The following is a 13,398-nucleotide window of genomic DNA, read 5'->3' as shown; positions in this document are numbered from 1 at the left end:
CACTCCTCAGAAAGAGAAGAGATGAGACAGGCAGCATTATAGACGCCCACATTTAGACAGGACCCCCATCAGTGACCCTATGACCTCTCTATCGCCATGGCGATGGCCATTGGGAGTGTGTCTGTGTGGGCTGTGGTGTCCTTGTCAGTTTGTAGGGTTTTTGACAGTAGGAGATGACAGGGATGTGATTGCAGGAGAATTACAGGGCCTTGGTCAGGCGTGTGTGTGTGTGTGTGTGTGTGTGTGTGTGTGTGTGTGTGTGTGTGTGTGTGTGTGTGTGTGTGTGTGTGTGTGTGTGTGTGTCTGTGTCTGTGTCTGTGTGTGTGTGTGTGTGTTCGTGTGTGTGTGTGCGAGCGAGCGAGCGATCTGGTAATGACACAGTGTATTAAAGACAGAGATTGACAGTCACCTTAGTGGCTCTCTCATTATGGCTGATGATGATGGTAGCCATCCATATTGATGTGCTGTGACCCTGACAGGAAAAGGGCTGTCTGTGGCGTCCCTTTGTGTCTCAGTATGTACACACAATCTACCATTGTGTGTGTGTCTGTCTGTGTGTGCATGTGTACGTGCCTATGATGTCTGTGTCGTGTGTGTGTGTGACTTTGCGTTGCAGTTTGTGTGTTTACCCCCCATATTGCTCTTAATCAGTGTTTATACTATTTATACCATCATAACCTTCTGTACCAGTTAACTTTCCCAATATTTCACACACACATAAAGCCCCAAACAGGAGGCAGAGATTGCAGTGGACAATGATAATGGAACAATGTTAATTTCCATGTGAAAAACATGCTGCTGACTAGCTCAGGACCCAAATTGCTGCACCGTTTTTTGTAATGTCCCCAGTTTGTAATTTAAAAGTAATTACTTTGGGTCCAAATGAGGATTGGTAAATAGAGTTTGGTTATTGTCTTGGCTCTATCGTCCCCCACTGTTTTAGATTGTGAGCCTGTGTGTCTGTGTGTGTGCATTTCTATGTGTATTTGTGTGACTTTGCCTTTTACTAATGGCCTTGTCACTGTCGTATCCATTCTCATTATACTCTGGCATTCAGGACACACACACACACACACACACACACTTTATAAATGTCACAGCATTATGAAAGTGGATATGGACAGGACAGGTCATTTACGAGAAAGCACATTCATTTACACACCCATGTACGCACACACACACACGTGCATGCATGCGCGCACACACAAACACACAGAGAGAGGGGCGGATGTTGACTGTTCCCGGTGGAGAGAAGTAGGGCAGACTAATGTGGTTGTATTTGTGTTACTCACGGTGCTCTGTAAAGCCTGGTGATTTGTGGCTGTGTGTATAATATTCATCCTGCCTATAAAGGCTGTTTGAGTGGTTAGAGGGCTGTTCTCTCTGCTCTGGCTAATGTCAGGGCCGGCTCCAGGTATAAGTGACATAAGTGACCTAAGCAAAGAAGATTTTGTGGGGGGAAACTCAACTTACTGTTGAGATTTAGAATAGTAGAATACACAAGGAGCAATTTCAAAATTTGGTTGTGCAGGAAATTTGCTCTAGAACTGCCACATATTCTTTCTGCCCCATGTCAAAATGTCTAGAACTGCCACATATTCTTTCTGCCCCATGTCAAAATGGCTAGAACTGCCACATATTCTTTCTGCCCCATGTCAAAATGGCTAGAACTGGCACATATTCTTTCTGCCCCATGTCAAAATGGCTAGAACTGCCACATATTCTTTCTGCCCCATGTCAAAATGTCTAGAACTGCCACATATTCTTTCTGCCCCATGTCAAAATGTCTAGAACTGCCACATATTCTTTCTGCCCCATGTCAAAATGTCTAGAACTGCCACATATTCTTTCTGCCCCATGTCAAAATGGCTAGAACTGCCACATATTCTTTCTGCCCCATGTCAAAATGGCTAGAACTGCCACATATTCTTTCTGCCCCATGTCAAAATGGCTAGAACTGCCACATATTCTTTCTGCCCTATGTCAAAATGTCTAGAACTGCCACATATTCTTTCTGCCCCATGTCAAAATGGCTAGAACTGCCACATATTCTTTCTGCCCCATGTCAAAATGGCTAGAACTGCCACATATTCTTTCTGCCCCATGTCAAAATGGCTAGAACTGCCACATATTCTTTCTGCCCCATGTCAAAATGGCTAGAACTGCCACATATTCTTTCTGCCCCATGTCAAAATGGCTAGAACTGCCACATATTCTTTCTGCCCCATGTCAAAATGGCTAGAACTGCAGGAAATTAGCTGTAAAATGACTCAGAAATGGCTCTCCATCCCATGGCAAAATGTGTAGAATTACTGAAAATGTACTTTAAAATGTAAATGTTTCTCTCTGCTGTCAAGAGGGGGGGCCAAAATGTTTTGACCTCCACAACCAAATCTCGCTCAGGGCCCCCAAAAGCTAGGGCCGGCCGTGGCTAATATCAGGACTTCTAGAGACCAAGGATACGCACAACACAGTAAGTGGATTGTGAGTGAGGAAACACAGCCATGTATGTTTGGAGACTGGACAAACTAGACAAGTTAATGGGAGAAAAAATAGGGATGTAGGGATGGAGAGATTGACACAGTGAGGGAGGTATAGCAGAGAAACAGCCGTCTCTGTGTCTGCTATTTACCACCAGCCCATTAAAACTAACAAGCTCATAGTCCATAGCTCATAGATGGGTTGGTTGTTTAGCAACAAAACTCACGCATGCGCAACTATGGGGCAAAACAGATGATTGGCTTAGACGGTTGACAATATGTAAACTATATTTCATCTCCAATGTTTATTGAAACCATAAATAGTATTGCACAATGTTCACTTGTCTCTCAAATACACTACATGACCAAACGTATGTGGACACCTGCTCGTCACACATCTCATTCCAAAATCATGGGCATTAATATGGAGTTGGTCCCCCCTTCTGAGAAGGCTTTCCGCTAGGTTTTGGAACTGCGGGGACTTGCTTCCATTCAGCCACAAGAGCATTAGAGAGGATCGGGCATTGGTTGGGCGATTAGGCCTGGCTCGCAATCGGCGTTCCAATTCATCCTAAAGGTGTTCGATGGGGTTGAGGTCAGGGCTCTGTGCAGGCCAGTCACGTTATTCCACACCAATCTCGACTAACCATTTCTGTATGGACCTCGCTTTGTGCACGAGGGCATTTTCATGCTGAAACATGGAAAGAACCTTGCCCTAACTGTTCCCCACAGAATCCTCTAGAATGTCATTGTATGCTTTACCTTTAAGATTTCCCTTCACTGGAGCTAAGGGCCCAGCCCGAACCATGAAAAACATCCCCAGACCATTATTCCTCTTCCACCAAACTCTGCATTTGACACTATGCACTCAGGGAGGTAGCGTTCTCCTGGCATCCACCAAACACAGATTCGTCTCACGACCTGCCAAATGATGAAGCGTGATTCATCACTCCAGAGAAGGCGTTTCCACTGCTCCAGAGTCCATTGGTGGCGAGCTTTACACCACTTCAGCCAACGCTTGGCATTGCACATGGTGATCTTAGGCTTGTGCTCGGCCATGGAAACCCATTTCATGAAGCTCCTGATGAACAGTTCTTGTGCTGACGTTGCTTACCGAGCCAGTTTGGAACTAGATTTTTACGCGCTTCAGCACTCGGCGGTCTTGTTCTATGGCCTCGTGTGGCCTACCACTTTGCGGCTGAGCCGTTGTTGCTCCTAGACGTTTCAAAATCACGATAACAGCACTTAGCTCTAGCGGGGCAGAAATTTGATGAACTGACTTGTTGGAAAGGTGGCATCTTATGACGGTGCCACGTTGAAAGTCACTGAGCTCTTCAGTAAGGACATTCTACTGCCAATGTTTGACTATGGAGATTGAATGGCTGTGTACTCAATTGTATACACCTGTCAGCAACGGGTTTGACTGAAATAGCCGAATCCACTAAGTTGGGTCCACATACTGTTGTATATATAGTGTACATCATTACAGTTGTCGGTTAGCTAGCTAGCAAATTTGAGTCATATTAGCATAGACAGTCAAAACACCTCTAGAACAAGATAAAAATAGCCGAAACGCGCCACCTACGATTCCCCACATGGCAGCTTGTCATTGTTGCTAACCAACTGGCCATCCAGAACCACAACAACACACAGCCTTCTGCCACATTGTCAGCTAACCCGTTTATATGTATAAGTCTGACTGACCATATAAGGCTACATATATCATCCCCTTATTTAACTAGGCAAGTCAGTTAAGAACAAATTCATATTTTACAATGATGGCCTACCCCGGCAAAACCCTCCCCTAACCCAGATGACGTTGGGCCAATTATGCGCCACCCTATGGGACTCCCGATCACGGCCGGTTGTGATACAGCCCGGGATCAAACCAGGATCTATAGTGACGCCTCTAGCACTGAGATGCAGTGCCTTAGACCACTGCGCCACTCAGGAATACTTCTAGAGTATTCTCTCTATCATCTATCTATTGCATTTATATATATATATCTATATACAGTGCCTTGCGAAAGTATTCGGCCCCCTTGAACTTTGCGATCTTTTGCCACATTTCAGGCTTCAAACATAAAGATATAAAACTGTGCAGGTGCATTTATACAGAGAATTGATTACACACAGGTGGTTTGTATTTATCATCATTAGTCATTTAGGTCAACATTGGATCATTCAGAGATCCTCACTGAACTTCTGGAGAGAGTTTGCTGCACTGAAAGTAAAGAGGCTGAATAATTTTGCACGCCCAATTTTTCCGTTTTTGATTTGCTAAAAAAGTTTGAAATATCCAATAAATGTCGTTCCAGTTCATGATTGTGTCCCACTTATTGTTGATTCTTCACAAAAAAATACAGTTTTATATCTTTATGTTTGAAGCCTGAAATGTGGCAAACGGTCGCAAAGTTCAAGGGGGCCGAATACTTTCGCAAGGCACTGTATATCCCATGCCCCTGTCCCCGCAGAAGGCGTTTTGCCTTTTGGTAGGCCGTAATCGTAAATAAGAATTTGTTCTTAACTGACTTGCCTAGTTAAATAAATGTTAATTAAATAAAAATAAAAATTATCATTAGCAGCAGACTTGTACATTTCCTCAGGGAAAACAATGTACTGAGCAAATGTCAAATAGTCGTATTACCAAATTACTGTACGACAGACCACGTATTCACCCTGCACACCCTAATTGACAAACAAACAAAACAAAACAAACAAAACAAAGGCAAAGTCTTCTTATGCTTACTCAATTTGGCATGAGAATCTACTATACAAATTGATAGAAAGTAAAATACATGTACACAAACAACAAGTGTGAGGTTAAAATAGGCAAAAAACACACATTTCTTTCCACATGGCTGTGGGGTGAGGCAGGGATGCAGCTTAAGCCACACCCTCTTCAACATATATCAATGAATTGGCGATGGCACTAGAACAGTCTGCAGCACCTGGCCTCACCCTACTAGAATCTGATGTCAAATGTGTACTGTTTGTGTACTGTTTGCTGATGATCTGGTGCTTCTGTCCCCAACCAAGGAGGGCCTACAGCAGCACCTAGAAATTCTGCACATATTCTGTCAGACCTGGGCCCTGACAGTAAATCTCAGTAAGACAAAAATAATGGTTTTCCAAAAAAGGTCCAGTTTTCAGGACCACAAATACAAACTCCATCTAGACACCATTGCCCTAGAGCAAACAAATAACTATACATAACTCGGCCTAAACATCAGTGCCACAGGTAACTTCCGCAAAGCTGTAAACGAGCTGAGAGACAAGGCAAGAAGGGCCTTCTATGCCATCAAAAGGAACATAAGATTCAACGTACCAATTAGGATCTGGTAAAAAAATACATGAATCAGTTATAGAACCCATTGCCCTTTATTGTTGTGAGGTCTGGGGTCCGCTCACCAACCAAGATTTCACAAAATGGGACAAACACCAAATTGAGACTCTCCATGGTAATGTTAGACGATTAGTGTACATAGAATTATAATAGGGAGAATAGTGTACAATAGTAGGCTATGCTCTCATCTATTGCCTGCACTAACCATGGAACTGTGGGATGCAGCCTGGTCTTATAGACTAGACGTAACATAGTGAAAGTAAATCCGGGACACCTAATTTAGTATGATATGTTTGGTATGGTTACATAAGACAGATGGGTAATTAAGGCAGAAACGAAAGTAGGGTATTTGGTTGGACGTATAACCCGCGAACGTCGATCAATCCAAAAATGTGAGTTGAAATCTCTTCATGGACGACTTTAGCTAATTAGCAACTTTTCAACTACTTACTACTTTTTTTTTAGCTATTCAGCATGTTAGCTAACCCTTCCCCGAACCCTAACCTGAAACATTTTAGCTAACGCTCCCCTAACCTTAACCTTTTTAGCTATCCCTTCCCTAACCTTAACCTTTTTAGCTATCCCTTCCCTAACCTTAACCCTTTAACTGAACTCTTAACCAACTGCTCTTAAATGCAAGTAAAACTAAATGTATGCTCTTCAACCGATCGCTGCCTGCACCTGCCCGCCCGTCCAGCATCACTACTCTGGACGGTTCTGACTTGTGGACAATATATGGACAACTACAAATACCTAGGTGTCTGGTTAGACTGTAAACTCTCCTTCCAGACTCACATTAAACATCTCCAATCCAAAATTAAATCTAGAATCGGCTTCCTATTTCGCAACAAAGCATCCTTCACTCATGCTGCCAAACATACCCTCGTAAAACTGACTATCCTACCAATCCTTGACTTCGGCGATGTCATTTACAAAATAGCCTCCAACACTCTACTCAGCAATCTGGATGTAGTCTATCACAGTGCCGTCCGTTTTACCACCAAAGCCCCAGAAACTACCCACCACTGCAACCTCTATGCTCTCTTTGGCTGGCCCTCGCTTCATACTCGTCGCCAAACCCACTGGCTCCAGGTCATCTACAAGTCTCTGCTAGGTAAAGGGGGCCTTATCTCAGCTCACTGGTCACCGTAGCAGCACCCACCCGTAGCACGCACTCCAGCAGGTATATCTCACTGGTCACCCCCAAAGCCTATTCTTCCTTTGGCCGCCTCTCCTTCCAGTTCTCTGCTGCCAATGACTGGAACGAACTGCAAAAATCTCTGAAGCTGGAGACTCTTACCTGCCTCACTAGCTTTATGCACCAGCTGTCAGAGCAGCTCACAGATCACTGCACCTGTACATAGCTCACTGCACCTGTACATAGCTCATCTGTAAATAGCCCATCCAATCTACCTCATCCCCATACGTATGTATTTATTTATCTTGCTCCTTTGCACCTCAGTATCTCAACTTGCACATTCATCTTCTGCACATCCTACCATTCCGGTGTTTAATTGCTATATTGTAATTACTTCGCCACCATGGCCTATTTATTGCCTTGCCTCTCTTATCCTGCCTCCTTTGCACATGCTGTATATAGATTTTTCCTACTGTATTATTGACTGTATGTTTATTTATTCCATGTGTAACTCTGTGTTGTTGTATGTGTCGAACTGCTTTGCTTTATCTTGGCCAGGTCGCAGTTGCAAATGAGAACTTGTTCTCAACTAGCCTACCTGGTTAAATAAAGGTCAAATATAAAAAAATAATTTAAAAAAATGAAACCTTACCCCTAGCCTAGCTAATGTTAGCCAGTTAGCTAACTTTAGCTACCTAGCTAGAATTTGCAACATATTATACCCTTTGCAAATTCGTAACATTTAGTACATTTTGAAAATTCGTAACATATTGTGCCTTTTGCAACTTCGTAACATACAGTAACATTCAAAATCGGTGATGGAAAATCTACAAATTAATACATACCACATGAAATGTAACATATCATACTAAAAGGATTTACCTCCAGAATAATATGAAATGCTCTGAGACCAGGTTGTGGGATGACCCGGACAAGTATGCATCGGGTTCAAACTGTTACGGCTTGGTCTGCGCTCCACTCGTAACCATTTAGATTAGCAAAAATAATTTTTAAATATATTATCAACTAGTACTAATGAGCCTCAGCAACAACCACTTGGCCGTGACGGCATTTACAGAGGAAGCAAATGAAGGTAAACTAAACAATGTCATTAAATGGAATGATAATGTCGGCTATACCAACTGAAGGGAACTAACAGTAGTTGAATGTGTGTGGTTACTAGGGCTACTGACGGTCGATACTGATAGTGGCTAATATTTAACATGATAGAAACAGGAAATAGAGAAAGTCGGGGTAGCCTATAATTAAGATAATCGAGAGTGCCCATCCCTACAAGTTAAAAGGCTGTACAATTTCAATTCTGCATAATGGCACAGCATTTCGTAAACTTTGCTGTGGGAAAGTTGATATTATTTGCGTGTGAAGGTGGTGGAATTATTAGGGATCATATCTGTAGACACACTTCCGCCACACCTTCATTTATTCCATCTCCCCCCTAAACGAATAGCGGGTGAGTAGCATGCTATTCTCATGCTTAAGTTCAAGGTCAGAATACACATTGAGAGAAAAGTGCATAAAAGGGGAATTATGTTCCATTTACACACGCTTAACTCAGGTCGGAAAACCCCACCTTAGAGAAAAGCCATGATTTAGCCCGAATCACTCGAGTATCAATCTCTGGAGCTCTATGACCCCTGCTCCTCCACCCCCTCCCAGGATCGGCCTCTCATTCTGGCCCGTGTTTTCCCGGCCTGCTGGGTGTCAGCTGGAGTAATGAGATATTTAGCAGACAGACAGACAGACAGACAGACAGACAGACAGACAGACAGACAGACAGACAGACAGACAGAGAGAGAGACAGAGAGAGACAGAGAGAGAGACAGAGAGAGAGACAGAGAGAGAGACAGAGAGAGAGACAGAGAGAGAGACAGAGAGAGAGACAGAGAGAGAGACAGAGAGAGAGACAGAGAGCAGACAGAGAGACAGAGAGAGAGAGAGAGAGAGAGAGAGAGAGAGAGAGAGAGAGAGAGAGAGAGAGAGAGAGAGAGAGAGAGAGAGAGAGAGAGAGAGAGACAGAGACAGAGACAGAGACAGAGACAGAGACAGAGAGAGAGAGAGAGGCCTGTCTCCAGGTGGAATGCGCTCTAACACAAGAGGCCCCTGACTGACTCTCCTCCGAATGCAATTTTCTCCCTTCTTTATCTCTCGTCTAGCTGGAAATAAGTGCTGGAGAGAGGGAGTAAATATGCCTGAGCTGCCTTCAGCTAAAGAGACATGTTCATCGGCTGATAGATACAGTCAAACCCTCAGAGATGAACACACAGTGAGAGACATACACACCCAAACTCAGACACACAGGCCAGCCCTACAGTATGATAGAGAGGTGATATAATATGCCATCAAATCAAATCAAATGTATTTATATAGCCCTTCGTACATCAGCTGATATCTCAAAGTGCTGTACAGAAACCCAGCCTAAAACCCCAAACAGCAAGCAATGCAGGTGTAGAAGCACGGTGGCTAGGAAAAACTCCCTAGAAAGGCCAAAACCTAGGAAGAAACCTAGAGAGGAACCAGGCTGTGGGGTGGCCAGTCCTCTTCTGGCTGTGCCGGGTGGAGATTATAACAGAACATGGCCAAGATGTTCAAATGTTCATAAATGACCAGCATGGTCGTATAATAATAAGGCAGAACAGTTGAAACTGGAGCAGCAGCACGGTCAGATGGACTGGGGACAGCAAGGAGTCATCATGTCAGGTAGTCCTGGGGCATGGTCCTAGGGCTCAGATCCTCCGAGAGAGAGAAAGAAAGAGAGAATTAGAGAGAGCATATGTGGGGTGGCCAGTCCTCTTCTGGCTGTGCCGGGTGGAGGTTATAACAGAACATGGCCAAGATGTTCAAATGTTCATAAATGACCAGCATGGTCGAATAATAATAAGGCAGAACAGTTGAAACTGGAGCAGCAGCACGGCCAGGTGGACTGGGGACAGCAAGGAGTCATCATGTCAGGTAGTCCTGGGGCATGGCCCTAGGGCTCAGGTCCTCCGAGAGAGATAAAGAAAGAGAGAAGGAGAGAATTAGAGAAGGCACATTTAGATTCACACAGGACACCGAATAGGACAGGAGAAGTACTCCAGATATAACAAACTGACCCTAGCCCCCCGACACATAAACTACTGCAGCATAAATACTGGAGGCTGAGACAGGAGGGGTCAGGAGACACTGTGGCCCCATCCGAGGACACCCCCGCACAGGGCCAAACAGGAAGGATATAACCCCACCCACTTTGCCAAAGCACAGCCCCCACACCACTAGAGGGATATCTTCAACCACCAACTTACCATCCTGAGACAAGGCTGAGTATAGCCCACAAAGATCTCCGCCATGGCACAACCCAAGGGGGGGCACCAACCCAGACAGGATGACCACATCAGTGAATCAACCCACTCAGGTGACGCACCCCTTCCAGGGACGGCATGAGAGAGCCCCAGTAATCCAGTGACTTAGAGGCAGAGAATCCCAGTGGAAAGAGGGGAACCGGCCAGGCAGAGACAGCAAGGGCTGTAATATGCCATCTGGTTAGGATGGCGATCACAGTATGAGCCAAACACTGTCACAAACTCCCTGACTGAGTCTGAAAACTCGCCTCCAACTAAATGTTTCAATTAAAAGCGTTTTATTCTCCCGTGGCAGATTGTGTGTTTGAGCAGGTTTTGCCCCCAGTTAGGCTTTGATTTCAGCGTGAGTAATGTACTGGTGTGATATGATAGATTATAATGTCTGTGGTTTAGTGTCCTCTGTAGCTACATCACTGCTGCTGTGTCTTTTATGTTACAGCTCACTGCTTTGTGTGTGTGTGTGTGTGTGTGTGTGTGTGTGTGTGTGTGTGTGTGTGTGAGAGAGAGAGAGAGAGAGAGAGAGAGCGTTCTAACAGCCATTCACTGAGGTAAAAGATCCTCTGTCATCAGCATATTGCAGCTGAACAAACACACACAAAGACACACACACACAGTGAGAAAGAGTGACACACACAGAAACACATGTATCTCATTTACGGACACAATGTTCTGATTCTCTCTCTCTCTCTAAGCTCTCTAAATCTCTTTCTCTCGCTCTCGTCTCCCTTTCCCTCTGACTACCTCTGTTCTCTCTCTCTACCTCCGTCTCCACGTCCCTCTGACCACCTCTGTTCCCTCTCTCTACCTCCGTCTCCACGTCCTTCTGACCACCTCTGTTCCCTCTCTCTACCTCCGTCTCCCTGTCCCTCTGACCACCTCTGTTCCCTCTCTCTACCTCCGTCTCCCTGTCCCTCTGACCACCTCTGTTCCCTCTCTCTACCTCCGTCTCCACGTCCCTCTGACCACCTCTGTTCTCTCTCTCTACCTCCGTCTCCCTGTCCCTCTGACCACCTCTGTTCCCTCTCTCTACCTCCGTCTCCCTGTCCCTCTGACCACCTCTGTTCCCTCTCTCTACCTCCGTCTCCCTGTCGCTCTGACCACCTCTGTTCCCTCTCTCTACCTCCGTCTCCCTGTCCCTCTGACCACCTCTGTTCCCTCTCTCTACCTCCATCTCCCCGTCCCTCTCTATCTCGCTCTCTCTTTTCCCCACTCCGTGAGATGATGAAATACTTTTAGAACTCAGGAAATCGCTTTCTGTGGAAATAAACCCATTGTGGACTGTAAGATAACTGGCCCTTATGGGAAGCTAGTCCCTTCCCCTTAGTTGTGTGTGCTTGTTAATGTCGTGTTACGTGTGTGTCTGCATGCATTGTACCTATGTTGTGTTAGGGTTAGTTTGTAACCAATTCCTTGTGAAACCAATCAAATTTTTGTATATTTTGAATATGAATTCAGGAAATTCCTTGTGCAATACTGAACCCTCCCTCCCACCCTCCCTCCTCCCTCAGGGCTGCTCGTCTCCCATCGTGGTGAAGTTTGCCGACACGCAGAAGGACAAGGAGCAGCGGCGCCTGCAGCAGCAGCTGGCTCAGCAGATGCAGCAGCTCAACAACGCCACCACCTGGGGGAGTCTGACAGGGCTGGGCGGCCTCACCCCGCAGTATCTGGCTGTAAGAGGACACGCCGCGTCGCCCACCCCTTACTGCAGCCCCGCAGCCAACGCATCCGTCGCCGCCGCAGTCAGTGCCACCCTCCCCGCCCCCCACTACCCTCCCTGCCGTCGCCGACCCCCCCCCCCCCCCCCGTCCGTCCGTCCGTCCCCGTCCACACCCCCAGAGAGTCAGACCCCGCTTCCTATCCCTTTCCCTCTCTCTTCCCCCCTTAAGGGTCCACTCCCCCCTCCGTGACAGGGAAATGAGGTCTTTGAATAATAGGGGTAAAGGTTCAATGGGCGGGGCCAATCGTTGGTGTGATCCAATAAGAGGTCTTTCCCTTGTCTAATAACGTCATCCTATTGGGTCACAGCGGTGATTGATTGACAGATTGGCATGTGGTGTTTCAGAAGCCTCATTCCCCCTCCCTGCTTCAGTACTTTATAGCATTTCAGAACCACCCTCTCAACTCATTCTTAGGACCCCCTTCCTCCGGTAGCCTCTTTCAGAACTGACCCTCTTCCTCTTTCACTCTGAAACCTTTTAAGACTTCTGTCCCCAACTTCTCTGAAACAGACCAGTCTACTCTTCCTCGAGTCCCCTTCATCACAGCTAGGATCTTTCCTGAAACTGTAAACTTGGAAATAGGTGTACAAAGTTGTAAATGCACATAAGTTCTTCGACAGTTACTCTGTGTTCTATTCTGAAATGTCTCAGTGACTCAGTGGTTAAATGTACAGTAGAAGATGTCATATTCAATGTTTATATAGCATATAGCCCACATGCAGTAATGCTACCAAGATCATGAGGATACTAGCAGAGAAAAGTGAGGGCGATGTTTGTATTTCCAATCCCTCCTCCTCACTCTGTTTCTCTCTCTTTTATTATTTTCCTATCTATCTATCTCTCTATCGCTCCTCTCTTTCTTTCTCCCTCAGTTGCTCCAGCAGGCCACCTCCTCCAGTAACCTTGGAGCCTTCAGTGGGATCCAACAGATGGCAGGTGAGTCCAGCAGATGTACACACACACACACACACACACACACACTGAGTAATATTCTAGAAACTATGCAGCAACTAGTTTTTTAAGATGTCGCTGTTGTTCAGATTTATCTTGAGTCTGTTATCCATCAGGACAGAAGAGTGTACCAGGCCTCAAAGGAGGGATGTTTAGTCCGGCACTAAGGCAACACAGAAGGAAAATAGAGAGAGATGAGAGAGGAGCTCTGCTCACTGTTTCCCCCTGCTGGTCACCTTTGTCTTTTCCTCTGCATGTTCTCCTACCCACACTCCCACCTATCTCTCTCCATCCTTTATCCTCTTCATCCCTCTCCTTTGTCTTTTCCTCTGCATGTTCTCCTACCCACACTCCCACCTATCTCTCTCCATCCTTTATCCTCTTCATCCCTCTCCTTTGTCCCTGT

The 13,398-nt window shown here is 45.6% G+C and overlaps 1 protein-coding gene across 48 annotated transcripts in view; it reads left to right on the top strand.

Moving 5' to 3' along the window:
• celf2 (cugbp, Elav-like family member 2) overlaps positions 1–13,398 on the top strand; it is a 219,653-nt gene that overhangs the window by 184,263 nt on the left and 21,992 nt on the right. For 33 of the 48 annotated variants that reach the window (XM_031798194.1, XM_031798219.1, XM_031798214.1 and 30 more), the window contains 2 exons: positions 11,832–11,993; positions 12,914–12,977. In XM_031798194.1, coding sequence (XP_031654054.1) covers positions 11,832–11,993; positions 12,914–12,977 — 226 coding nt within the window. Of the gene's footprint in view, positions 1–11,831; positions 12,063–12,913; positions 12,978–13,398 lie in introns of all 48 variants that reach the window. The other 15 variants (XM_031798178.1, XM_031798181.1, XM_031798175.1 and 12 more) reach the window with 1 other exon arrangement.

Source organism: Oncorhynchus kisutch, linkage group LG19, assembly GCF_002021735.2.
Source record: "Oncorhynchus kisutch isolate 150728-3 linkage group LG19, Okis_V2, whole genome shotgun sequence".
Lineage (NCBI taxonomy): Eukaryota > Metazoa > Chordata > Actinopteri > Salmoniformes > Salmonidae > Oncorhynchus > Oncorhynchus kisutch.
The sequence above is the reverse complement of the archived record's forward strand: the minus strand, read 5'-3'. Positions and strand labels throughout refer to the sequence as shown.